Raw genomic sequence first — 27,118 nt, forward strand, 5'->3', positions numbered from 1 at the left:
AATATGAATGGATCATTCCTTCATGAGAATAAAATGAAATTTTAAAGTGTATATGTGATTCACATTGTTAGGATGTCCTCTGCAATTGTGACATTTAATGGAGTGGGCTTTCAACAAATGCAACATTATTTTTTTTAAATATTAACATGACTATTTTACCTGATTTCTTACAAAAATTAAAATGGCTAGCGCTAGTGAGTTACACACACTTTACCATGTTAATACCTGGGTTCTAAGAGGCTATTTCATTCAGGATTAAATAAATCTTCATTTAACCAGTTGATTTGGGTTAGCTCAGTTGGCAATATATCAAACCACTGAAAACACCCCAGAAGGAAAGGCAGAGGTGCACTTTTTAAGCTGAGTTCAGTAAATAATATTAATTATGAATTAATGTAATAGGATTGGTAAGTGCATGATAGTATGGTTGCAATATACAGTTTGACTGGTGCTTTACAGAGTAGTAATGCCCTAAAAATAAACGAGTAACTGAAAGCAGGTGTCTTACATCTCACTGAGTGAAAGAAGATGATTTACACTAGCATTCCTGAATCTGCAGTTAGCAGCATTTGATGCATTTCAGCACAGCAATTGATTAAAAGTTGGTGAACTAATGTTCCTTATTGCCCCTTTTACATTTTATACTTCTTGTCCCTACAGAGTTACAGATTGCCTTGGAATTAATTGGAAAGTACATTTTTCTTTATGAAAGTGTGAGAGATATGACTTAGAGAAGGAAAGTCTAGAATTTATAAGTTTTAAAAATTCATCCCTAAATTACTGGTCTTGGTAACTCTCTCAAGACAATCTGCACCAAATTAAAACACAGGGTAAATATAGAAGCAGTTAGAGAATGTAAATTAGAGCTTATAAGAGGACGATGGCTTGGCAGAGTTTCAGCATGGATTACATAGATGCCATGTAATGGTGTGTTTGTTTTTTTAAGTTGTATTACTGATAATCATGCTAGCAATATCTGAGCAAATAAATGCATAATCTAATTCTGCACCTTTTCCCACAGCCTTGCATCTGTCATCAGGGGCCAAGTATTAACTGCCGATGGAACGCCACTCATTGGAGTTAATGTCTCCTTTTTACATTATCCAGAATATGGTTACACAATCACTCGCCAAGATGGAATGTAAGTTTGCTGCCAACCACTTCTATCATTAGAATATGGAGATTGCAGCTTTACTTAATTAGAGAGGCTTGTTACACTAGGAGTTGTAGACACTATCACTGCAAACTGTTCCTTTGTAAATACTGCAAAAACAGTTATCAGACATTTTCCTACTTGTTGATTATTTTTTTTAATTATTATTTTGAGAGAGGAAAACGTTCTTGGTTATTTAAACACAGAGGCCATATTCTCCACTCTCTTACCCCAGTTTTACACCAATGTAATTGATTTACTTCTCCATTGCTTCCAGTTGCGTTACATTGGCATAAAACTGGAGCAACAGGATGAAGAATCAGATCCATAAAATGCAAACTGTAAATGGCTTTGCACAGTATGTGACTTCTTTTTACTTTGCTGAATAACCTTATGATTTCTCCTAGGTTTGATTTGGTGGCAAATGGTGGTGCATCTCTAACTCTGGTGTTTGAACGATCACCATTCCTCACACAGTATCACACAGTGTGGATTCCATGGAATGTCTTTTATGTCATGGATACCCTGGTCATGAAGAAGGAAGAGAATGACATTCCCAGCTGTGATCTGAGTGGATTTGTGAGGCCAAACCCTGTCATTGTGTCATCACCTTTATCCACTTTCTTTAGGATTTCTCCTGAAGACAATCCCATTATCCCTGAGACACAGGTACAATGTGCTTCAATCTAAATAACATTTTCTATCAGATATGTTTTAGATTATCATAAAGAAGATATATGCTGCTGATTTATAATAATAAAGAATATTGAATAATTAGTGAAAAAGTGCTATATGTGAGTAAGTTAACATCAATATTGTTTATTTTCAAAATCCAGTGCACGAAAGTATCACACATGCAAATACTTGACTTGTATACGTGCATGCCATAATTATAAGATACTGCGTGTCATGAACTGACAGATGTTCAGCTGTGCATTGCCTTGCAGGATCATCATATCCTGTATGTTCAAAATGGGCATAGATTTGTGTATTTGACTTTGAGCAGCCCTTAGTGTTAAAAATTATTATTTTTTGAGAACACACCTACAAAATTGAAAGTGAGAGATGAGTTTTTTTTATTGTAGTGCAAAACCCTTATAGGACTATAGTTTGGTTAATGTTATCAATTCATTGTTAATAAATATTATGTACACTTGTATTTTTTCAGTAGTAAGTGAGAAATTTCATATTTGTGATATTTAAGGACATGATCTTGCAGGGCACTGAGCACTCTCAGTACCTTTTGAAGCCTTTTACACCTCTGCACTTTGTAGGAGCAAGACCTAAAGTTGGATTAAAGTTAGCAAAAAGTTGTTTTGAACTAAAAATATATGCTCTGAAGATTTTGTGTTTCTAATATAGATTACATTACATTCCCTAATCTCAAATAACTAATCACTAACATAATTTTCCTCTGCTCCCAAATAGAATTGCATTTTAAGAAATGACAATCATCGTGTGATTTATTTTTGGCAAGGATTTTCCTGCTAAAATAGCTATTTTGTTTGTTTGCTTGTTTGATTCATTATAACTGTGTAGAACATGTTTTCATAACTCTTCAGGAAAAAATATCCTTGCTTCCTGAGGGGGAACATCACAGGTGCAATTAAAATTGGTTGCATTTAGAGCTTTTAAGAAAAGGACAAAACAATTAAATAATTCATGGTAGGAACTGGTAAAGTATAAACAAATTGCAATTAAATATATTTAAGCCTAAACTAGGCTACCCAGTACATGCTTTTATCCTTCAGTACTGTTTCTCTACATTTGATAGCTTCAACTTAGGTCAAAAATTATTTGCATAATACAATCCATTTCAAAATAGCTCCAATTTTCATGTTGTGGCAGCATATGATAGATTTGATCCCAAAAATTGATGGGAAGTAGCAAATATATTATTATAAAACAAGGAAAAGTAATAATGTACAATGCTAGTTGTAAAGAGCCTTAAAAGCTCTTTGTTATATATACATATATAAAAAATAAAAACACCCTCCCACCCCCCAAAAAAAGCCATCTTCACACCTGGCTTATTGTTTGACCTATGCTAATGTGAGCACTTTTTGATTAAGTTAAAACACTAATTATTCATGCAAAAAGCTAATCATTACCCTGTGCAAAAATACAAAATAAGGGTTGTTTTCTCCACTCAGTGAATACACATAACTCCTATTTCTGCTAATGGAAGTTACACAAATATATCAAGAATAATATACCCCATAACAGTCAGATTCTAATGTCAGAAGCATGTGCATAATGCTACATCTCCCAGTACAAATTCAGATTTGCAGCTTATTCTATTCAAAAACTATCCATTAAGTTTCTGAGGAATGCTTACAGTTGTTTTTCTGAAAAGAGCCAGAGCCAGATTTACTGTAGGGGAGATTGGAGTTGGCACAGAAAACATAGAGGAGCAATTCCCCAGTTCCCTGCTAATCAGCCATCCTTCTAATGTGGAGTGGCAACACTCAGCACCACACGCAGGGCAGAATGGAGTGCTGCATTAACTCTAGAGGTAACACTTCATCCCTTAAAGGTACTGTAACCCTAAGAGTGTTCTTCTGGAAACAGTACCTTTAGGGGATGATGAAGCATTACCTCTAGAGTTAATGCAGCACACAAAAGTCGCTTCTACTAGACTTCAGTTCAGGACAGCCAGTTACCAAGCACTGATAGCTAAATATCATTACCTGAATTATTGTAGATAATACTTGAGTGCAGGGGACTGGACTAGAAGACCTATCGAGGTCCCTTCCAGTCCTATGATTCCAAATCCATGGACTTCATCAACAAGGAGAGAGCTCGATTTCAGGCTCTCACTGAGGAAGGCCAATTGGTTGCCAGGACCACTCTTCAGTCACAAGTAGATGCAGCAGATACATCGAGGACAGTGGCTACAGTATATTAGAATCATTGCAATCATCTACAAGCTGTTTTCACTAGCATCCCAGTTTAAAGACATTATGTCTCACTGTTGCTTTCTGGATGAAAATGTCAGCAATCTTATTTGCATCTAATTCCCTGGTATTGTCTTGATGCACATTAAGGACAGTTACATTATTCAGTTGTGTCTGTCCCATTGATGACTGGAGATGATTTTTAAGTCTTCTGAAGCTGGAGAATGAGTTCAGGATGATACAGGCACAGTGAGAAGGATTCATATAAATTTGCAATACTTTGGAAACATAGTGCTTCCAGAGTACTGCAAATGACTCCAAGATCTCTTTCGTGATAGGTAACAGCTAATTTAGGCACCATCATTTTGTATATAAAATTGGGATTATATTTTGTCATGTGCATTACTTTGCATTTAACATTGAATTTCTTCTTATATTTTGTTGCCAAGTCACCCAGTTTTGTGAGATCCCTTTGTAACTCTTTGCAGTCTGCTTTGGACTTAACTATCTTGAGTAATTTTGTATCATCTGCAAACTTTGCCACCTCCCTGTTTACCCCTTTTTGCAGATCATTTATGAATATGTTGACGTCCCAGTACACACCCCTGTGGGACACCACTATTTACCTCTCTCCATTCTGAAAGCTGGCCACTATTTTTTTTCCATGGGTGCTTGAGCCCTGGAGCACCCACAGAGTTGGTGCCTATGGCCACAAGGTTCAGAAGTTCCATTTCCCTGCACCTTCCGTGGCAACATCATCAACCCAATCTCAGCCCCCATCTAAATGATACTTTTGATGGGAGTTCAAGAGCTGCAAACCAATGATGCTACCACCTGCCAATTCCCACACACCATTTAGCACTCTTTTTCCACATCTGGAGTGGAATACAATGGTCAGGAATACATCATCCATTCCAACTATGCGATCAAATTTACCTCCCTTCCCCCTCCAAAACCTCCATTCTCCACCCTTTTCAGGGGCAATTCTTACGAGGAGATTCTCAAACAACATAACAGCAAGGAGCTCTTTTCCCACTATAAACCTTGTCCAGGTATGTCTAACACTCCTTATTGCTGGTGGGATGAATCTTTCTGTGGCTCTGACGAGGAGCCATTTTGAAGTTGAGCTTTAGTGGCTTCCCTTCCCCTACGCTTCCATGGCTGAATACCATTGATGCTCAAAGTGATTAGATTGACATAGGGTTTCTGCAGGCCCTTGCTCAGTTTGGCGCCCAGAGTGTATTCTCCTGACCCGCATCCTCCTAATGAGAGCATAGGAACTACAAAGATTTTTTTCTTCTACTACCTTCACTTATCATTGGTTTCATTAATGGTGAGACAAGCAGGCAGCTTTATCTACCTCCAGGCCAGGAACCTGCATTTACGGGTTTGGGCTATATGTTTAGGAGACCAGTCAGCAGGTGTGTCATCTTTGTTCAGTTCTAATGTTTTCTTGACGATTCAGTCCTATGGATGAGCTCTAGCATTCATTTGGTCTTAATTGGAAGTCTAACTGTTGGTTTGCTCCTCACAAGATTCCTTACAATAATTTGAGAGGAAACCCTGACAGAGCTTGTTAAGACTTCCCTTAAAGTTTGGAGAACTTTATCTAGTTCTGGATATACACCCTTTCATCAAATATCTCCAAGGTTTATCCTCTCCAACTTGGGTCCAGCAGTTTTTATTTTCTATACTCCAGAAACCTCTGGAGTCTGTAAATATCCTGATTTATGTTTGTCTGTGCTTCTATCTGCCTAAAGCGTTTCTACAGCCCCCATCATTGTTGTATCTATATAATGCAAGGAATGGCTTTGACCCCTGACTCCATGAGAGGTTTCTGGCTGTGGATCCCAAGCAGAACGAGAGGCACCTACCTCTAGCCCAGACTTAGAGGTGTGGGGCTTAGGATCCATCCCTCTCCTCAGCATCTGCTATTCACTAGGTTAGGCAGCACCCTCCCTAGCATGCTGGCTTTTGTGGATCCTAAGCTTTTCGTGGGCACCTCTCTCTTCCTGCGCATTGCATGGAGAGCCAAGGCACCCAGTTCAGGGTTTGTGAATTCCATTGGGTGGCTAGGCATCTAAAAGTTAGGCACTACAACACTCAACATTGGCAATGTCTAAGTCCCTTTGTGGATTTGGGCCTTCGAGCATTCATGGCAGTTGCTCAATGCAGCCAAACTCAGCAGGGGGAAGGAGTTCTTTACCTCACTCTGACTGTATCTTCTCCAGTCCTGCAACCACCAGTGCATATCAACCCAGTCAGTTTCACCATACTCACTATGGCCCCATACTGCTTTAATTCAGCCCTGAGATGTGATTTACGATAGTCAGTACTGCAGTGCTAAGGCATTTTGCAACATGGGTAAGTTGGCTCTCTTGGGCCATGTATGGCTGAATGGGCCAACTTGAGTTCTCAGGAGGACAAATTTTCTCTGTTTCTGTGAAAACTGAGATGACCCTTATCTGAGTACTGTAGGTTTAGTGTTCCACAATTGTCCTGCTAAGAGGCTTGATCATGCATAAATGCAATGTGCATTCTTTGGGATTTAGTAGTTCAGTACAGTATTTTGGTATTTGGAATATTACTTAGTCCCCTTGTAGAATTAGCATTCTTCAAGACACTCTGATTCCCGTTTGGAAAAAGTTAGTGTATGAGCAGAGTGGCTGAGCTGATGGATTCTGATTTTTGTACTTGAAGACCTTCTAGTTCTAGTTCTTCGTTGAATTGATTCACCATCCGGACACCAGTGAGAAACTCTGTCTTTGCCTGCTGATTTAACTCTTTAGTAATAAGGTTAGAGAATTAATAATTCAGGAGGAGAGCTGGAATGCATGCTCCTTACTCACCTCTAGATTGCCAAAGTTCTCAGGGAGCTCTGTAAGACAGGGCACATCTAGTGGAACAGTGTGATTTGTAAGGACTTGTTACATTTCCAGGATTAGGAGCTAGATCCACAAAGCGATTTGGGTGCCATTTTAGGCACCTAAGTCCAAAATTTAGATCCTTAAAATGCCCATTCAGCTGCCGCCCAACCCCAGGTCTCTAGGCCTAAAGTCCCTAGTCTCCTAAAAGTCCCTTAGGTGCCTAAAAGTCAGCCACTGAGCATATACACAGCTGCATCAGAACTGACACCCAGGCCCCTAGCTCATACCTAAAACCTAGAAGGATCATCAAGTAAGCATTCCCCATTTGTGTCCCCTGTGAGACCCAATCCAGTAGGCGTTCTCAGAGACCACCTAACAGGTCAGTCCCCACACAAAACACAGGAGCAGGAGAGGTGGTGGTGGTGCCTGTGCCTTCTAACAAAAAATTATGGTAGTTGTGGTGTCCCCACCTCTATGCCTTTTGGCCCAGAGGTTAGAGCACTCACCAAGGATGTTGAGGCCCCAGGTTCATGTCCCCCATGCCTACTGTGGAGCAAAGACTTGAACTTGGGTTTTCCACGTTAGAAGTGAGCACCCTGACCACTGAGCTGTAGGGTATTCTTTGGTAGGGTCTCCCTCAGTTTCTGTTGTTGAAGCTGTTCAACTTTGTATACATAATTAAATAATCATTGGAACTGGGATTTGAACTGTGGTCTTCCACCGAGTGCCAGAACCATTGGGATGTAAAGTCATTCTCTCACCCTGGTCCACTGAACATTTAAGTATTTATACAAAGTGGAACGGCTTCAACAGAAAAGATTGAGACACACACCCCCAACGATATCCCATAAACCAGAAGTTAAGTGCTATCCTGAGCGGTTACAAATGTGGGTTCAGACCCCTTCTCCTAATCGCACAAAGTGGGGCATTTGAACCAGCATCCCCCACATCCAGGGTGAGCGCTCTAACCCCTGGGCTCAAGATTATAAGGGGGAGGATGTGGCAGCTTCTCTTACTTGTGTTTGCAAGAAAGGGTTTAGGCAATTCATTCCAGGAGAGGGCTCATGACTGTAAATCCCAAGCAAAGATGGACACCTCCCTCTGATACAGATTTAGGCACCTAAGTTCCTTTGAGGAGCAGTGCTTAAACCACACCCTTCTCCTTGGCATTTCCTGTGGCTAACGTAAGCAACACCTCGCTCATCTTGCTGGCTGTGGATCCCATAGTTAGGGGCCTAGCTCTCCCCATGCATTTTATAGGGAGCCACGGTGCCTACCTCCGGGCTGTGGATTCTACTAAGCAGCAGTGCACCTAAAGTTAGGAGTTGCAGTGCTGAGCCCCCTTTGTGAATCTTACCGTAGCAATAGTCAGTTTTTTATCTCAGTAAGACCTGAATTTGCCTCCTGGTTCTTAATGAGACAGCCATCCAAACCCACTGTAGAGCTTTGTGAAAATGCCCGCCAGAGTGGCCTGTTGTTTACTTTCTGTTCTCTCAGCTAAGCGGGTGGATGGATGCTTTAGGACTTAGCACTACTCTTCTACACCTTTTGGTTGCAAGAGAAGATTTGAGTAAACTTTGGGACTAACAGGAACCATCATGCTGTGTTCATTTATGGATGTGTTATTTTCCTTTGTTTCTCTAGTCAAGTTGCTTCCCCCCCCCCCCCCCCCCCAAAAGAGAACAGCATCTGTTAGTTCATTTTTTAAGTGCAGCATGGGAGTCCTTCAAACATCTTAAAGAGTTGTTTTGCCTTCAAGGTCTTAGTAAAGGAACAGTCCTCAGTTGCTTATATCTCTGGATGGGTTTTTACATTTTTAGCCTGCAGAGACTTGTTTGCCCTCCAGTTCAGAGGAGCATCTACTATACTCTCTGCATCTTGGGCTGAGGCATTGCACAAGTAATTTTAGAGGCAACACAAATATCACCAATTTTAAGCACTTTCTTAATGACAGTACTGTGTGTCACCTGCTCTCAGTGATGACTGGTGAAGTGGGAAGAGCAGATATTTGACAATTAAGAATTGCTTATCAGTAATTGAGCTTGTCCTAGTAACCTGTTCCCCATCCTAGTTCTCCTTTCCTTTCTACTGTAATATGAAATTGTACACTGTGTGGGAAGTTTCTGACTGGAGGAGAAGAGAGGTGCTTGCCTATATATACCTTACTTGAATGACAGCTTTGTTGCATCCAAAGCTTCCTGTTAGATGAGCCAAGTTGCTGTCAGTGATAATTGGTCATAGAATGAGAAAAGAAAAAAATATAGTTAATGTCATGTAAATCTTTCTTAATATACCTGCAGTAGTTTCCTTATGACATGACATCTAAGGCCTCTTAAACTCTATATGCCAGGTCCTTGGATTTCCCTAGCATAGAGCTCCCATAGCCTGCCCTCTGCCAGCCTGTATTGGTCCTTGCCTCAACATAGAGGGCGTTCTGGGGTGTGGAGAAGCTGGGTAGAGCACAGTGCTTCCCTGAAGACTGTTATACACCAGTATAAGTTAGTACATTGGCCTTGGCTGTCCCCAGGACCAAGAGATACAGAAAAGTAGAGTAAAGCTACCTAAATTTGTTTCCCAGGAGCATTAAGTGCTGCTTTGGCCCCATACTGCTTTAATTCAGCCCTGAGATGTGATTTACAATAATGTTTATCGAAACCTTTTCATTTTAATGGGGATGCTTGGTGGCTCTGCCTTCAGTATTTAAGGATGTGATTCTTATCTAGTTAAAGTCCTGAGTGAAATAAAGGTGATGGACTATCTTGATCCATAGAAGGCAGAAATCCTTCATGTCCAACTACCACATACAAACTCTAATTCTCAGGGGAGAGGGGAAAACTTATAAAAACAGGATTGAACCTTTCTGATATGAGAAAGCAATGAGCTGATGTCTGAGCAGTGAAAATTGATCAGGAAATATGGGGAAGCTTTTCTTAAGGCATCCTGCTTCTCTCTGTCTTTGCAATAAATGGAAGAAAGGTCTAGTTTAAAATATTTACAATACAGAAATAAAACAGATATTTTATGAAACACGACTATTATTATTTAACATTTGTACTACAGTAACAATTAGAGGCGCTAATCAAAATCTGGATCCCCATTGTGCAAGGGGCTGTACATACACATTCTAAGCAGTAACTCCCTGCCCAGTAAAGCTTATTATCTAAATAGGCAATATAGACAAGGGCTGGGAGAAAGGAATTATTTTTGTATGCTAACAAGTATCTTCCTAACTACATTCTTAATTATAGTCAAATTGACTTGTCACAATATATGGTGTCTTGGGTTTGTTGATGTTGCTCAGAGAACCATTCTTACGTCTGAGGGAATTAAGGGGGGAGGGATAGCTCAGTGGTTTGAGCATTGGCCTGCTAAACCCAGGGTTGTGAGTTCAGTCCTTTAGGGGGCCACTTAGGGATCTGGGGAAAAATCAGTACTTAGTCCTGCTAGTGAAGGCAGGGGGCTGGACTCAATGACCTTTCAGGGTCCCTTCCAGTTCTATGAGATAGGTGTATCTCCAAGTGTCTATCCCAGAAGAGCACTGTCAGCTTCATGCAAGAACATGTAGGAGTGATTGCTCAGTGACATGCCCAGTGCTCACTTATTTTCAATAGGGAGAGTGCTAGCTATATCACAGTTACTGTATTTGATACACAGCATGGATGGTGGCTTCAGAAGAAGCTATTTGCCCAGAAAGAGGATGCTTTACTGACAAATCTGTTGTGGAAAAAGAGACTGGAGGTGTTCTTCCAGGAAAAAAGAGAGATGTCCATAAGTCTTTGAAAGTTTGCAGCAGAAAATAATAATTGAGCAACTACATCACAAAAAGTCTTTGAGATGTCTTTAAGAAAAAGCAGAATATTGTGATTTCTTTTGTTAAAATGTTTTATTTATTAAAATGCAGTTCAGATACAGGTTCTGATTCATTATGGATTTTAATATACTGTTGGTCGCGGTATGATTTTAAAATACTACTATATTCACTTTAATCTGAAAATAACTTACATTATTGTAATGTTTCTTTATCAACAATTAGGTACTTCATGAAGAGACTACAATCCCAGGAACTGATTTGAAATTATCATACTTAAGCTCCAGAGCTGCAGGATATAAATCAGTTCTTAAGATCACGATGACCCAGTCTGTTATACCATTTAACTTAATGAAGGTTCATCTTATGGTGGCAGTGGTGGGAAGACTTTTCCAGAAATGGTTCCCTGCATCCCCAAATCTGGCTTACACTTTCATATGGGATAAAACTGATGCATACAACCAGAAGGTCTATGGCTTATCTGAAGCTGTTGGTATGTACAGTGTGATGCTTTTCTGAATTTATTACTGTCTTGGAATCATAGTATTAAATTGAAAGTGACCATATCAGTTAATCAGAAAATACTTAGCACAACAGCACTGTACTAAAGGTAAACTTTTTATAATAAAAATGTATTTCAAAATAAAAAGAGATCACAAATTGTTAGTTTTTCATTTGTATTAAATAAGTTGGAGGATAGGCCCAATGTGGATAGTTTTTGTGGATCTCATTTTAAGCACAGTGGCAAATTAATGTGGAAAAAAACCACTCTGTACTGCACCCTTGTCTTGGGACAGACTTAGTCAGTCTACTGCTGTTTTTAAAAACAAGATCATTTTAATCATCTGAAATTCCTTTTTTAAATTGTGAAATATTTGTACAATCTCTGTATGATAAAGGATATACAGGTTTTAATTTAGTTTGTGAGGGCAAAATATCACAAGTTTAGTATAGAAATGTAAAGTTATTTTTCTGAACAAAATTCCATTTTTCAACTATGGTGGGGAATATGAAATGTGATTTATTATGATTCCAGTGTCTGTAGGTTATGAATACGAGTCTTGTTTGGATCTAACTCTCTGGGAAAAGCGGACTGCCATTTTGCAGGGATATGAATTGGATGCCTCTAACATGGGTGGTTGGACATTGGATAAACATCATGTGTTAGATGTTCAGAATGGTAAGGACGTATTCTTGTCATTGTTCATTTTAATATTTTACTCTATGCCCTGGCTTGAAACATATTGTTATAATTAATCAAATATTTTCTTCCATTTAAAAAAAGTACCATACCTGAGCAAAGTATGAAATAATTGAGTATTTTATGTGTTTCCATGATTTACAGTTTATGACATATTTCTCCTTCCTAAAATTACATAAACCTCTGGGATTTTACTTAACAAAGGTGTCACAATGAAAAGCATGTTACTGAATTTTTTTTGTTTACAAAATTTTATTTTATCTTCAAATTGGTTTTAATACATGTTTAATATTTTAATGTGTGTGTGTGTGTGTGTGCCTTTAAGGAGGCCCTGATTTAAAAAAAAAATCATATATAAGAATACTGAAATTGTTTCCTACTAGTTGTGTATTATCAGTGTGATGACTGGCACTTTTGCTCATACTTAGTGAAAATTATATAGCAATAATCAAAGCCTCTGCCAGACCCAGATCTCTTCACTCTTAGACCTCACTTTGGCCATCAGTTACACAGGAGAAACTCCTACTGAAATCATAATCCTCAGCAGCAGAATGTCTACCTGGAGAGGGATTGTATCAGTTCAAAGCACCTGCACCTCCCCTCTACTAGAGCTCTGAGCTGTGCTGGCTGGAAAGGAGAGGGGTGTGTGGCCAGGGCATGCAAGGCATGTTCTGGTTCAGCATGTTCCCTGGGCAGCCTCCACTGACAGGGTTCAGACTGCAACTTAAAGTTGGCTCAACAGAACTGTGAAGGAAGGATGGCGATGCAAACACTGCCTGCCTTCTGTGAAGTGAATCTCTACATGGGTTTGGTGGCCAGCCACTGGCACAAATCAGAGAGATGATTTAAGCCCAAAGTTAAGAACATAAGAACGGCCATACTGAGTCAGACTAAAGGCCCATCCAGCCCAGTATCCTGTCTGCTGACATTGGCCAATGCCAGGTGTCCCAGAGGGAGTGAACCTAACAGATAATGATCAAGTGAGCTCTCTCCTGCCATCAATCTCCACCCTCTGACAAAGAGAGGCTGGGGACACCATTCCTTCCCCATCCTGGCTAATAGCCATTAATGGTCTTAACCTCCATGAATTTATCTAGTTCTCTTTTAAACCCTGTTATAGTCCTAACCTTCACAACCTCCTCAGGCAAGGAGTTCCACAGATTGACTGTGCGCTGTGTTGTCAAGCTGACTTCTAACTGATAAACAAAGGCCTCATTAAACGGTCATGGGATAAGAGGGAAGGTTCTCTCATGGGTTGGTAACTGGTTAAAAGATAGGAAACAAAGGGTAGGAATAAATTGTCAGTTTTCAGAATGGAGAGAGGTAAATAGTGCTGTCCCCCAGTGGTCTGTACTGGGACCAGTGGTGTTCAACATATTCATAAAAGATCTGGAAAAAGGGGTAAACAGTGAAGTGGCAACATTTGCAGATGATGCAAAACTACTCAAGATAGTTAAGTCCAAAGCAGACTGCAAAGAGTTACAAAGGGATCTCACAAAACTGGGTGACGGGGCAACAAAATGGCAGATGAAATTCAATGTGGATAAATGCGAAGTAATGCACATTGGCAAACATAATCCCAATTATACATATAAAATGATGGGGTCTAAATTAGCTGTTACCACTCAAGAGAGAGAACTTGGAGTCATTGTGGATAGTTCTCTGAAAACATCCACTCAATGTGCAGTGGCAGTCAAAAAAGCTAACAGAATGTTGAGAATCATTAAGAAAGTATATTTGCTGTAGCTAATAAGACAGCAAATATCATATTGCCTCTATATAAATCCATGGTACGCCCACATCTTGAATACTGCATGCAGATGTGGTCGCCCCATCTCAAAAAAAGATATATTAGAATTGGAAAATGTACAGAAAAGGGCAACAAAAATTATTAGGGGCATGGAACAGCTTCCATATGAGGAGGGAGTAATAAGAATGGGACTTTTCAGCTTGGAAAAGAAACGACTAAGGGGGTATATGATTGAGATCTATAAAATCATGACTGGTGTGGCGAAAGTAAATAAGGAACTGTTATTTACTCCTTCTCATAACACAAGAACTAAGGGTCACCAAATGAAATTAATAGGCAGAAGATTTAAAACAAACAAAAGGAAGTATTTTTTCACACAACGCACAGTCAACCTCTGGAACTCTTTGCCACAGGATATTATGAAGGCCAAGACTATAACAGGGTTCAAAAAAAGAACTAGATACATTCATGGAGGATAGGTCCATCAATGGCTATTAGCAGGGATGGTTTCCCTCACCACTGTTTGCCAGAAGCTGGGAATGGGTGACAGGGGATGGATCATGTGATGATTACCTCTTCTGTTCATTCCCTCTGGGGCACCTGGCATTGGCCATTGTCGGAAGACAGGATATTGGGCTAGATGGACCTTTGATCTGACCCAGTAGGGTCATTCTTGCGTTCTTATGTTCTCACTAACTTAAGCTAATGGGAGACCAATTGTGAATTAGTAAGATTTGAGTTTTCATGGGTGTCAAGAGCAGCGTCAATATGTGTAACATGCTTCTCATTGGCCTCTTATAGAGTGTTCTGTCTTGCTCCCGCCCCAACCCCACACAGTACATTTCCATGGAGCAAGGCTACTTAAAATTCATGTTACCAATGCTTCTCCTTGTGGCCCCTCTCCCTGGCAGGATGTCTCATAGGGCCTCTCTTCTCTTAGAATAGGCACTGCTAACTCCTGTACATTTTCATGTGTCACTTCATTGCAGCTAGATTGAACCAGCCCCCCAACAATCAGTTCCACCCTGCCTACCGCTCCTCACTTGATGGAGAAGGGGAGTGGTGGAGATTGCTAAGGACTGCCCAGAGCAACATAGCAGCAGCCACAATTATAATATAGTAATTATAATTAGGATTATAAAGGATCCAAAACCAAAATTCATATGAGGATCACTCCACTCCACAGTGAAATATAGCCTACTTTGGAGTAATATGAGGCAGCTGTTTAACAGTGTTCAGCAGCATGGCATAAGAGTTTAGAAAAGGAAATGAATACTGTATTCAGTTGAATCTGTAAGGGAAGTTAGATAAACAGAATGAAATTACGCAAGTTGGAATTTGGTCAGGATGCACTGTACTCTTACAGAAAGTATGATTGGGTCTCCCTCTAACACTGTGTTGGGGCATCAGTTCTGTACTGACCTAGGGTATGTCTGCACCACAGCTGAAGGTGCAATTGCAGTGCAAGTAGACATACCCATTCTAACTTCACTCTAGCACACGTAACAATAGCAGTGAAAATGCTGTGGCATGGACTTCGGGATGGGCCAGCAACCTGAATATGCACCCAATGTCACCAGCAGGCTTGTACTGTGGCAGCTAACCTGAAGTGAAACCTTATGCCACCATATCTTCACTACTATTGTTATCACACTGCAATTACACCTTAATTTGTGGTGTAGCTATATCCTGAGAGGGAAGAATGCTATTTCCAGCAGCATCCAGGTCTTTTGTGGAGGTTTCCCATCTATGTGTTAGCTCAGTTTGATCCTGCTTAGCTGGTGTGATATGATGGGTCATAGCCTAACTGGTACTGCTGAATAGTAGAAAAATAATATAACCAAATAAGGGGAAATGGAAATTTAAATATAAAATGTCAGGAAAGAACCATGCAAAATTCTTAAGATATTTATAAAAATGCAAAGATGCATGTTTTATTTCGTCTAGTTTTTTTAAATTATGAGGTTGTTTCTATTCACAAGGTGAATTGATTGTGGCTTTAAATTATGTTCAAGAGTAGATTTGACAAGTATGACTTTTCAAAGTGACGTGTCTAATTGAATAAAGGAAGTAGTTAGTTGTAATGACAAGGTGGATGAACTGGAGAAATTTATTCAGAGGGGAGTACAGACAGTGACAGGTGTTTGTATGGACACCCTGAACCACTGCAATAAATATTCTAATGTTCATCTTTCCATTCTGTGATAATAGAGGAGAAATATGAAGGACCAATTTTTCAAAGTAATGACAGAATAAATCATGTGCACTAGTGCAGAGTCTTCACTTGTAGGAGTCCTCTTATAAAAATTATAGAACTTAGCTATTTCAGCAAAATTATGGTTCTGTGATTGTCACAAATGATGTAATCATAGGAAGGGGGATTTCAGATGCCATTAATGCATTCTTCCTCAGACTATTCACGAAAAACACACTCCATTTGCTATTATGATGCAGCCTTATTTCGATTGCTTTTCTTTAAGTTTTCATAAGCCAGTTTCATCCTTTCTGATTTCATAATGTACATTTGCTCTGGTATTTACCTCTACCAAATTGTATGACATTAAAAAAGTAACTGAAGCAACCAAAAACAGTCTAAGTGAAAAAGGAAAGATATTTATTCTGATCTCTTTTCAACTTAAAAAGTGGGGGGAAGGGGAGCGACACACCTTCTCAAGTTTCCTAAATGTGTTTTTGTAAGATTGATTGTTTTAACAGTATCTCAAAAAAGAAGTGTTACCATTAGTATCAAAAACTGCTTTTGAAACCTTGTACTCAATAAATAAAACATGTAGCACTATAAAGTACAAAGTGACATGTTGTTTACATGGATTATACCACATTAAGATTTATTGTGACATATGAGCATAACAATAATAGCTGACCATCCATACAGCAGAACTTGATGGAGTCATTGATCTGTATAATAATGAGGACACTGGTAACATTTAACTGAGTCCAAATTCAAACATAATTTTCTAACTATGAAAAATTTATCAGGTATGTATTTTGCTTCCCACGTTTCCTGTGAAGGCCATAAAAATGTACTGCTGGCATATTACTTTGTCTTTATAAAATGACTGTACTTTTCATGCCTCAAAGCAGAATTAGGTTTAAGGGGCAGGTTGGCCTGCCACTACATTATTTGTTGTATTTGACATTTTTAATAACTGTATATAACTGCAGATGTATTCTAGGTGCAGACTTTGTTACCAGGGATAGATTATTATTGTACATTGAAAAAGACTCATTTATAATGTGAAATTGAGTCACAGAACTTTTTTGAAGTAGCCCCTTATTAATATTTGATGTATGTGGTAGTCATCCAGTCATATTTAACAGGATGTTTTTAATTAGTTACTGTATAACTACAGGATTGAAACTCACAAATATAAATCCATCTTTTACAATAATCAATGTACATGCAATTAGAACTCCAGTCTTCTGAGGGAGATTTTCAAACCGAAGGGATTTAGAAGCACGTCTCATTAAAAGTAAATGAATTATGTGATTTTTCAAAAAAAATTCCCCCTCAATTATAAATATAAAAACGTTATAAGCAGAATGATTGTAAACATGTTCATATTACAGATGTTAGTATTTTTAATATTCTACTATATCTTTTGAACAAGATGGTTATTTTCAATGTTTTTTAATTTGGTGCTGTGGTTCTCTAAGTATATTTCTGATTTATTTGTAAATATTAATGAATTTTATGAAAAAAAGTCTTGCATAAGGTATGTTTGCTGTTAATGATCATCATTTCCTGAACATGACTTTGATGTGGGAAGCAATTGTATTTTTATTTCTATCAGGTATCCTCTACAAAGGAAATGGTGAAAATCAATTTATTTCTCAGCAACCTCCAGTTGTTAGTAGCATCATGGGCAATGGACGAAGACGCAGCATCTCATGCCCAAGTTGCAATGGCCAAGCTGATGGTAATAAACTACTAGCTCCAGTAGCCTTAGCTTGTGGGATAGATGGCAGCCTGTACGTAGGGGATTTCAACTATGTTCGGCGGATATTCCCATCTGGAAACGTAACTAGTGTTCTTGAACTAAGGTACGTCTTTTCCCAGTCTGGGACTTTTGGAATTAAGGTGGTGTTGAGTATTAAAATATGGGATAGTTTTCTGACATTTTATAAGTTAATATATCAAATTCAGTTGGAGATAAAATGTTGTAATTTTTTTACATAATGCATTGAACCAAAAGAATTGAACCAATTTTAAAATGAAGTAAATTTGATTAACTCTAAAATATTTAACTATGCATATCTCTATCTAAAAATATTGTAGCAATTCAAACTAGCCTAATTATTTCCTGTTTATGAGTCAAAATAAGTTAACTCTGTTGGATCAAAGTTCATAATTCATCTTCTTAACTAGAATAATAATATTTTAAATTCTGCCTTCTACTCCTCTTGTTTCTTTTCTAACCTTTTTTCTAATACTGCTTTTCTACTCTTCTTTACTTGCTCCCACCAAGAAATAAAGATTTTAGACATAGGTAAGCATTTTTAAGGAGATGTATATTTCTTCTAACTGTCCATTTTTACAAATGAATGTATACTGTGGATTAGTCACTTCCAGTATTGTTATTGTATGAGGAGTGCTTTTCAAAAATAATGACTTCAGCTGTCAAAGGAGAGCATGTTGCCTCTGGTTATGCCAGTTGTCAAGTTGTAGAATTACTGATATTCAGTTCCTGTTCTCAGTCCCATTAAGGAACCTCTTTGTGCCTTGTCCACCTTCAGATCCTGTCCTCTTTTGCATCCTACTTTTAGCCACAGGTTCCCATTTTCTGCACCCAGTTTCTGTCACTTCCGATCCCCAGTCACTGTTCCCATTTATGCTGCCTGCCCCTTCTCCTGTCTCCCAGTCTTAAACCCTGCTTCTAGCTCCCCTCTTATCTCTTGCTAGCAGCATTATTGCCAACTTCAGTCATTCAAAACCCATTAGGCTGGCCCAAAATATGATGATGATAGCTGAAAAGTCATGAGATTTGTAAATGTAATATATTTTGAGTTCCTTTTATTAGCCTTCAGATTTAGGGCTTTTGGGGATTCATATTTCAAGATTTTCTGTGCAACCACAAGGGCAAGAAACATATAGTAACTCCTCGCTTAATGTTGTAGTTATGTTCCTGAAAAATGCGACTTTAAGCAAAATGATGTTAAGTGAATCCAATTTCCCCTAAGAATGAATGTAAATAGGGGGGGTTAGGTTCCAGGGAATTTTTTTTTTTCGCCAGACAAAGACTATATATATATATACACAGTATAAGTTTTAAACAATGCAATACTGTACACAACAATAATGATTGTGAAGCTTGGTTGAGGTGGTGAAGTCAGAGGGTGGATGAGGGTGGGATATTTCCCAGGGAATGCCTAACTGCTAAATGATGAATTAGCACTCGTCTGAGCCCTCAAGGGTTAACACATTGTTGTTAATGTAGCCTCACTCTCTACAAGGCAGCAGGAATGGAGGGAGGAGAGACAGCATGGCAGAGAGAGACAGAAACATACGCAGTGTGTGAGAGAGAGAGACGCACATTGCCCCTTTAAGTACGCTGACCACACTCTAAGTACATTGCCATTTTAAGTAGATCAGCAAGTTGAGACAGAAGCTGCTGCCAGCAAGCTCCCTCCATCCTGAGCCCTGTCGTGTCCCACCCCTGCCTTGTGGAGATGGCCCGATGGGGTAAAGGAGTGGGGGGAGGGGGACACCGTGACATTAACACCCCTTCCCCCCTCCCCCCGTACAACAAGCAGGAGGCTCCTGGGAGCAGCTCCAAGGCAGAGGGCAGGAGCAGCACACTGCAATGTGACAGCTGAACTGCCCGGCAATTTAAAGCGTGCTGGGTGGCTGCTGCACAGGGAACTTGGGGAGCAGAGAGCTGATGGGGGGCTGCCGGTCTACCCTGGTTCCAAGCCCCCACCAGCTAGCTCCAATGGGCTGCTCTTTCTGCAAGCAATTGACAAAGCAGGCGGCTGCCAAACAACGTTGTAAGGGAGCATTGCGCAACTTTAAACGAGCATGTTCCCTAATTGATCAGCAACATAACAATGAAACAACGTTAACCGGGACGACTTTAAGTGAGGAGTTACTGTACTTTTAAAAAAAACTAAAAGCTGAAGTTCTCGCATAGTAACATGACACCACGATTCACAAGATCTTGATTCCAAGATGACAAGAGTTGGCAACACTGCAACGCGCTCGGAAGTTGGCTACAGCTACCTTCTCCTCCTGGCTGCTCCAGACTAGTTTGGCTACAGTAAGGGGAGCACCCAGAGGAGAGAAAGAGAGGCAGCTTGACTCCCTGCAGTTCCTCTGTCTTACCAGCTCCTGGTAGTAAGGAAGAGAAACAGTATGGGTATCCGGCTGTCTTGTTGGACATGTGACATTACAGCAAGGCTCTGTGACGGAGCTGACAAGTGTGTGTCATGTGACGTGCATGAGGCTCAGCAGTCATACCAATTTTCATATTGGCTGTGTTCATGTTTACTGTCAGGTGGTGGTTTGTTTGTTTGTTTTAAACAAATACCCGTAGACTCACATTTCATTTTTCCATATGCCTGGTTTCTCTTACAATTCACTCTTCTTCTGGCCATACTAGCTCATATGGATTTTCTTTCCTTAATTTTGGAAGGTTTTTTTTATTTAAGAAGTAATAGTTCAGATATGTCATTTCCTGTAGCGTCAGCAAGAAATCCCATTATTAAATATTTGTAACTCTTTAAATTATAGTGTTAATTATCAGAATTGTGAGTTTTCTTTTTGCATATTCTAAATCAGGGGTAGGCAAACTTTTTGGCCCGAGCGCCACATCGGGGAATAGAAATGGTATGGCGGGCCATGAATGCTCCAAAATTGGGGTTGGATGCGGGAGGGGGTGCAGGATCTGGGGTTGGGCTGGGGATGAGAGGTTTGGGGTGCAGACTGGGATCCGGGCTGGGATCAAGGAGTTTGGAGAATGGGAGGGGGATCAGGGCTGAGGCAGGGGGTCGGGGCATGGGGAGAGGCTCGGGGGTGCAGGCTCCGAGCGGCGCTTACGTCAAGCGTCTCCCGGAAGCAGTGGCATGTCCCTTCTCCGGCTCCCATGCGGAGGCATGGCTAGGGGGCTCTGTACGCTGCCCCATCCACAGGCACCACCCCTGCAGCTCCCATTGGAGTATGTAGGAGCTGGAACGGGGCCATGCTGTGGCTTCCGGGAGCCACATAGCGTGGCCCCGACCCTGTGCCCTGGCCAGAGCAGGGCCAAGCCACTTGGTGCGGCCCCCGACCAAGTGCCCTGGCAGAACGGGGCTGAGCCCTCAGTCCAGTGACCCAAGGTGTAACAGTGGGTGGAAGAAGCAATAGAATAAATAAAGCAATAGAATAAATACGGGCTGAGGTAGGGACAGTATTTCACAGGGTATTGAAGGTGCGGATGACGTAGACAGTAAATGGAAGCCTATAGAGAAATTAAAAGAGAGGTGTAGCCTGATACAAGCAGTGACAAAGAAATTATTTTAGGAACATAATTGTAGGCAGCACAGGTAGCAGCATCTGTAGTTAAGGTTGCCTTACACTTTTCATTATGATTTTATATATACCACAGGACTAGGGAAAGGTGACATAAAGTTAGGCCAGTGAGGAGACACAAGCCAGGCTTCCCCCCATACACACATCTCCTCTGTTTATTCTATCATTTTTAGGGCTGTTGATTAATCGCAGTTAACTCACATGATTAACTCAAAAAAACTAATTGTGATTAAAAAAATTAATCATGATTAATTGCAGTTTTAATCGCACTGTTAAACAATAGACTACCACGTGAAATTTATTAAATATTTTGGATGTTTTTCTACATTTTCAAATATATTGATTTCAGTTACAACACAGAATACAAAGTGCACATGTGATAGATCCAGGCCAGTTGGGGGTACAGCAGAGTAGTAGAAAGCAGATATACTGGCCACTGGATAAGCAGTTTTCTGTTCCCTGACTGACCAGAGCAGGGTCTGCTCCAGGCTAGGGTGGTCACATGACTCCAATTAGCCTGCAAAGAGTCAGTTGAAGCCGTTAGGCTTAGGGTGACCAGATGTCCCGATTTTATAGGGATAGTCCCGATTTTTCGGTCTTTTTCTTATATAAGCTCCTATTACCCCCCACCCCCACCCCCACCCCATGTCCCAATTTTTCACACTTGCTCTCTGGTCACCCTAGTTAGGCTAATGAGAACACCTGACTCTAATTAACCTGTAAAGAGTCAGGTGAGGCCATTAAGCTAATGTGAACACCTGACTCTAATTAAGGCCCCTCTGATACTATAAAAGGGCTCACTCCTGTCAGGCTGAGGAGAGCCAGGGAGCCAGAGGAGAGGAAGTGCAGCTGAAGGGCTGGGTAATGAAGACACCCTCAAGCCACTGAAAGGGAGCCCTAAGGTAAGGGTGAAGAAGGCATTGTGAGAGAGAGAAGCGGGAGAGCTGTGGGGAAGTGGCCCAGTGGGGAAATGTAGCAACTCTGGCAGTGAAAGGTCGGCTGCCAACAGCTGCTGCCATTAGGATCCCTGGGCCAGAACCCGGAGTAGAGGGCGGGCCCGGATTCCCCCCCAACCCGCCACTACAGAAACACCTCCTGGGAGGGGAAGACAGGCCCCTGTCAGGATAGGAGGCTAAACTGTTCTGGAATAAGCCTGTAGGAACAACAGAGACTGTGGGAGTTCTCTCACCAACCTCCATGCTGGCTTATGATGAAAAGGGCTCAGTAGACTGTAACGCTGGCCCTAGAGAGAGAAGGGCTATGTGGAGGGTCGCAGTGAGCCTTTGAGGCTAGCATAAACCGCCTGGAAGCGCGGGACCCATGGGGACAAGGTCGGAGCTCTGCCACAGCATAGTACTCACTTTATATTATTTTTATTACAAATATTTGCACTGTAAAATGATAAATAAATAGTATTTTTCAATTAATCTCATACAAGTACTATAGTGCAATCTCTTTATCGTGAAAGCACAATTTACAAATGTAGATTTTTTTTTGTTACATAACTGCACTCAAAAACAAAACAATGTAAAACTTTAGAGCCTACAAGTCTACTCAGTCCTACTCCTTGTTCAGCCAATTCCTAAGAGAAACAAGTTTGTTTACATTTAGGGGACATAATGCTGCCCGCTTCTTATTTACAATGTCACATGAAAGTGAAATCAGGCGTTCTCATGGCACTGTTGTAGCCAGCGTTGCAAGATATTTACGTGCCAGATGCACTAAAGATTCATATGTCCCTTCATGCTTCTACCACCATTCCAGAGGACGTTTCCATGCTGATGATGGGTTCTGCTCGATAACGATCCAAAGCAGTGCAGACCAATGCATGTTCATTTTCATCATCTGAGTCAGATGCCACCAGCAGAAGGTTGATTTTCTTTTTTGGTGGTTCAGGTTCTGTAGTTTCTGCATTGGAGTGTTGCTCTTTTAAGACTTGTGAAAGCATGCTCCACATCCTGTCCCGATCAGATTTTGGAAGGTACTTCAGATTCTTAAATCTTGGGTTGAGTGCCATAGCTATCTTTAGAAATCTCACATTGGTACCTTCTTTGCGTTTTGTGAAATCTGTAGTGAAAGTGTTCTTAAAACAAACAACATGCTGGGTCATCATCCGAGACTGCTATAACATGAAATATATATGGCAGACTGTGGGTAAAACACAGAGCAGGAGACATACAATTCTCCCCCAAGGAGTTCAGTCACAAATTTAATTAATGCATTGTTTTAACGAGCTTCATCAGCATGGAAATATGTCCTCTGGAATGGTGGTTGAAGCATGAAGGGGCATACGAACGTTTAGCATATTTGGCACATAAATACCTTGCAATGCCAGCTACAAAAGTGCCTTGCGGACGTCTGTACCAGTGAGATTACTAATGTGAGATTTCTAAAGATAGCTACAGCACTCGACACAAGATTTAAGAATCTGAAGTGCCTTCCAAAATCTGATCGGGACGGGATGTGGTGCACTTTCAGAAGTCTTAAAAGAGCAACACTCCAATGTGGAAATTACAACGCCAGCTACAACAGTGCCATGAGAACACCTGTTCTCACTTTCAGGTGACGTAAACAAGAAACAGGCAGCATTATCTCTTGCAAATGTAAACAAACTTGTTTGTCTGAACGATTGGCTGAACAAAAAGTAGGACTGAGTGGATTCGTAGGCTCTAAAGTTTTACATTGTTTTATTTTTTAATGCAGTTTTGTTTTGTACATAATTCTACATTTGTAAGTTCAACTTTCATGATAAAGAGATTGTAGTACAGTACTTGTATTAAGTGAATTGAAAAATACTATTTCTTTTATTTTTACAGTGCAAATATTTATAATTAAAAAATAATATAAAGTGAGTGCTGTACACTTTTTATTCTGTGTTTTAATTGAAATCAATATATTGGAAAATGTGGAAAACATCCAAAAATATTTGTATAAATAGTATTCTATTATTGTTTAACGGCGCGAATAATTGAGATTAATTTTTTTAATTGCGCGATTAATCGTGATTACTTTTTTTAATCGCACGTCAACCCTAATAATTTTTTTAAATGTTAACTGTTGTTATTGTGACCTAAATCAATGAAAGTAAAACTGTAAAGTTTTAAAAGTTAGACGTAGTATTTCACATTGAGACTATAGTAGCCCATGTAGTCAGAACCTCATAGAAGAACTTGTTGTAGAGAACAGTCTTGGTTCAAGTGATCATGAGATAATTCAGTTTGAACTAAATGGAAGGATAAAAAGAGATCTGCAACAAGGGTCCTTAGCTTTTTGTCAAATTAACTTTAAAAAAATTAAGGAAATTAGTTAGGGAAGTGGACTGGACTGAAGAACTCAAATATCTGAATGTGGAGGAGGCCTGGAATTACTTTGTCAAAATTGTAGAAACTATCTGAAGCCTGCATCCCAAGTAAGGGGAAAAAATTCATAGGGAAGGGTTGCAGACGAAGCTGGCTGAGTGAGTATTTCAAACAGGTGATTAAGAGAAAGCAGAGAGCCTACAAGGAATGGAAGGGAGGGATCAGCAAGGAAAGCTACCTCTTGGTGGTAAGAAAGTGTAGGGATAAAGTGAGAACTGCCAAAAGCCAAGCAGAGTTGGACATTGCAAAGGGAATTAAAACCAATAGTAAAAGGTTCTATAGCCATACAAATAAGAAAACAAGGAAAGAAGTGGGACTGCTAAGCACTGAGGATGGGGTAGAGATAAAAGATTATCTAGGCATGGCCCAACACCTAAACAAATAATACTTTGCCTCAGTTTTTAATGAGGCTAATGAAGAACTTAGGGGTAGTGGCAGGGTGGCTAATGGCAACTAGGATATGGAGGTAGAAATTACCACAGCCGAGGTGGAAGTTGAAGTCAAACTCAGACATCTTAATGGGTCTGGATAATCTGCATCCAAGAATATTAAAGGAATGGCACATGACATTGCAAACCCAAGAGCAGGATTTTTAATGAATCTGTAAATCCTCTAACTGGAGAATTGCTAATATAGTTCCTATTTTTAAGAAAGGGAGAAAGGTGATCCAGGAAACTACAGGCCTGTTAGTTTGACCTCATTTGTATGCAAGGTCTTAAAACAAATTTTGAAAAAGAAAGTAGTTAAGGACTTGGAGGTGAATGGTAATTGGGATAAAATACAACATGGTTTTACAAAAGGTAGATCGTGCCAAGCTAATCTGATCTCCTTCTTTGAGAAGGTAACTGGCTTTTTTAGACAAAGGAAATGCAGTAGATCTAATCTGTCTGTATTTCAGTAAGGCATCTGATACAGTTCCACATGGGAAATTATTACTTAAATTGAAGAAGATGGGAATTAATATGAGAATTGAAAGGTGGACAAGGAACTAGTTAAAGGGGAGACTAAAACGGATCATATTGAAAGGTGAACTGTCAGGCTGGGGGAAGTTTTCATTAGTGGAGTTCCTCAGGGATCGGTCTTGAAATCAATCTTATTTAACATTTTTATTACTGTCCTTGGTACAAAAATTGAGAGTATGCTAATAAAATTTATGGATGACACAAAGTTGGGAGGTATTGTCAATACAGAGGAGGATCAGAATATCATACAAGAAGATCTGGATGACCTTGTGAACTGAAGTAATAGAAATGGGATGAATTTTAACAGTGCAAAGTGCAAAGTCATGCATTTAGGGATTAACAACAAGAATTTTTGCTATAAAATGGGGGATTTATCAGTTGGAAGCAACAGAGGGGGAGAAAGACCTGGGTGTACTGGTTGATCGCAGGATGACTAAACCACCAATGTGATGTGTCCATGAAAAAGGCTAATGCAATCTCAGGATGCATAAAGGCACAGTATTTCCAGTAGAGACAGAGAAGTGTTAATACCATTATGCAAAGCACTGGTGAGACCTCATCTGGAATACTGTGTGCAGTTCTGATCTGCTATGTTTAAGAAAGATTAATTCAAACTGGAACAGGTGCAGAGAAGGGCTACTAGGATGATCTGAGGAATGGAAAACCTACCTTATCAGAGGAGACTCAAAGAACTTGGGTTGTTTAGCCTAACCAAAAGAAGGCTGAGGGGAGATATGATTGCTCTCTATTAATACATCAGAGGGATAAATACCAGGGAGAGAGAGGAGTTATTTAAGTTAAGCGCCAATGTGAACACAAAAACAAATGGATATAAACTGGCCATAAACAAATTTAGGCTCGAAATTATGTGAAGGTTTCTAACCATCAGAGAAGTGAAGTTCTGGAACATCCTTCCAAGGTAGCAGTGGGGGCAAAAATCCTAACTGGTTTCAATACGTGTATGGTGCAGATGGTGTGATGGGACTGCCTACAATGGCATGTGGCCCAGCAGCGACTGGCAGTAGCAAAAATTCCCAGTGGCCAGAGAGGGGACACTAGATGGGGAAGGCTCTGAGTTACTACAAAGAATTCTTTCCCAGGTATCTGGGTGGTGGGTCTTGCCCACATGCTCAGGGTCTAACTGATCGCCATATTTGGGGTTAGGAAGGAATTTTCCCCAGGATCAGATTGGCAGAGGCCCTAGGGGGATATCACTTTCCTCTGGAGCATGGGACAGGACTCAGGTTTAAACTAGTATAAATGTTGAATTCTCTGTAACTTAAAGTCTTTAAACCATGATTTGAGGACTTCAGTAACTCAACCAGAGGTTAGGGGTCTGGTACAGGAATGGGTGGGTGGGTTCTGTGGACTGCAATGTGCAGGATGTCAGACTAGTGATCACAATGGTCCCTTCTGAGTCTATGCTGCTTTCTCACTGCATGATCTTCGAAGCCCCCTACAATGAGTCAGACAATGTTGGATAACTTAAGGAGAAGTAACTTGGATTTAGATTCTATTTCTTTGATTTTGCAGATGGGTCAGAATCTTAGTATTTTAAATTGTGATTAAATAAAATGCCCTCAGTAGCCAATCAAT

General features: G+C 40.1%; 1 protein-coding gene across 8 annotated transcripts in view; it reads left to right on the forward strand.

Moving 5' to 3' along the window:
* TENM3 (teneurin transmembrane protein 3) overlaps positions 1-27,118 on the forward strand; it is a 502,096-nt gene that overhangs the window by 428,214 nt on the left and 46,764 nt on the right. For 4 of the 8 annotated variants that reach the window (XM_065405305.1, XM_065405306.1, XM_065405307.1 and 1 more), the window contains 6 exons: positions 1,022-1,141; positions 1,561-1,822; positions 10,951-11,218; positions 11,762-11,905; positions 17,489-17,738; positions 18,164-18,184. In XM_065405305.1, the coding sequence (XP_065261377.1) occupies positions 1,022-1,141; positions 1,561-1,822; positions 10,951-11,218; positions 11,762-11,905; positions 17,489-17,738; positions 18,164-18,184 (1,065 nt within the window). The remainder of the gene's footprint in view (positions 1-1,021; positions 1,142-1,560; positions 1,823-10,950; positions 11,219-11,761; positions 11,906-17,488; positions 17,739-18,163; positions 18,185-27,118) is intronic. The other 4 variants (XM_065405308.1, XM_065405309.1, XM_065405311.1 and 1 more) reach the window with 1 other exon arrangement.

This window comes from Emys orbicularis, chromosome 5 (assembly GCF_028017835.1).
Source record: "Emys orbicularis isolate rEmyOrb1 chromosome 5, rEmyOrb1.hap1, whole genome shotgun sequence".
NCBI classification, from domain to species: domain Eukaryota; kingdom Metazoa; phylum Chordata; order Testudines; family Emydidae; genus Emys; species Emys orbicularis.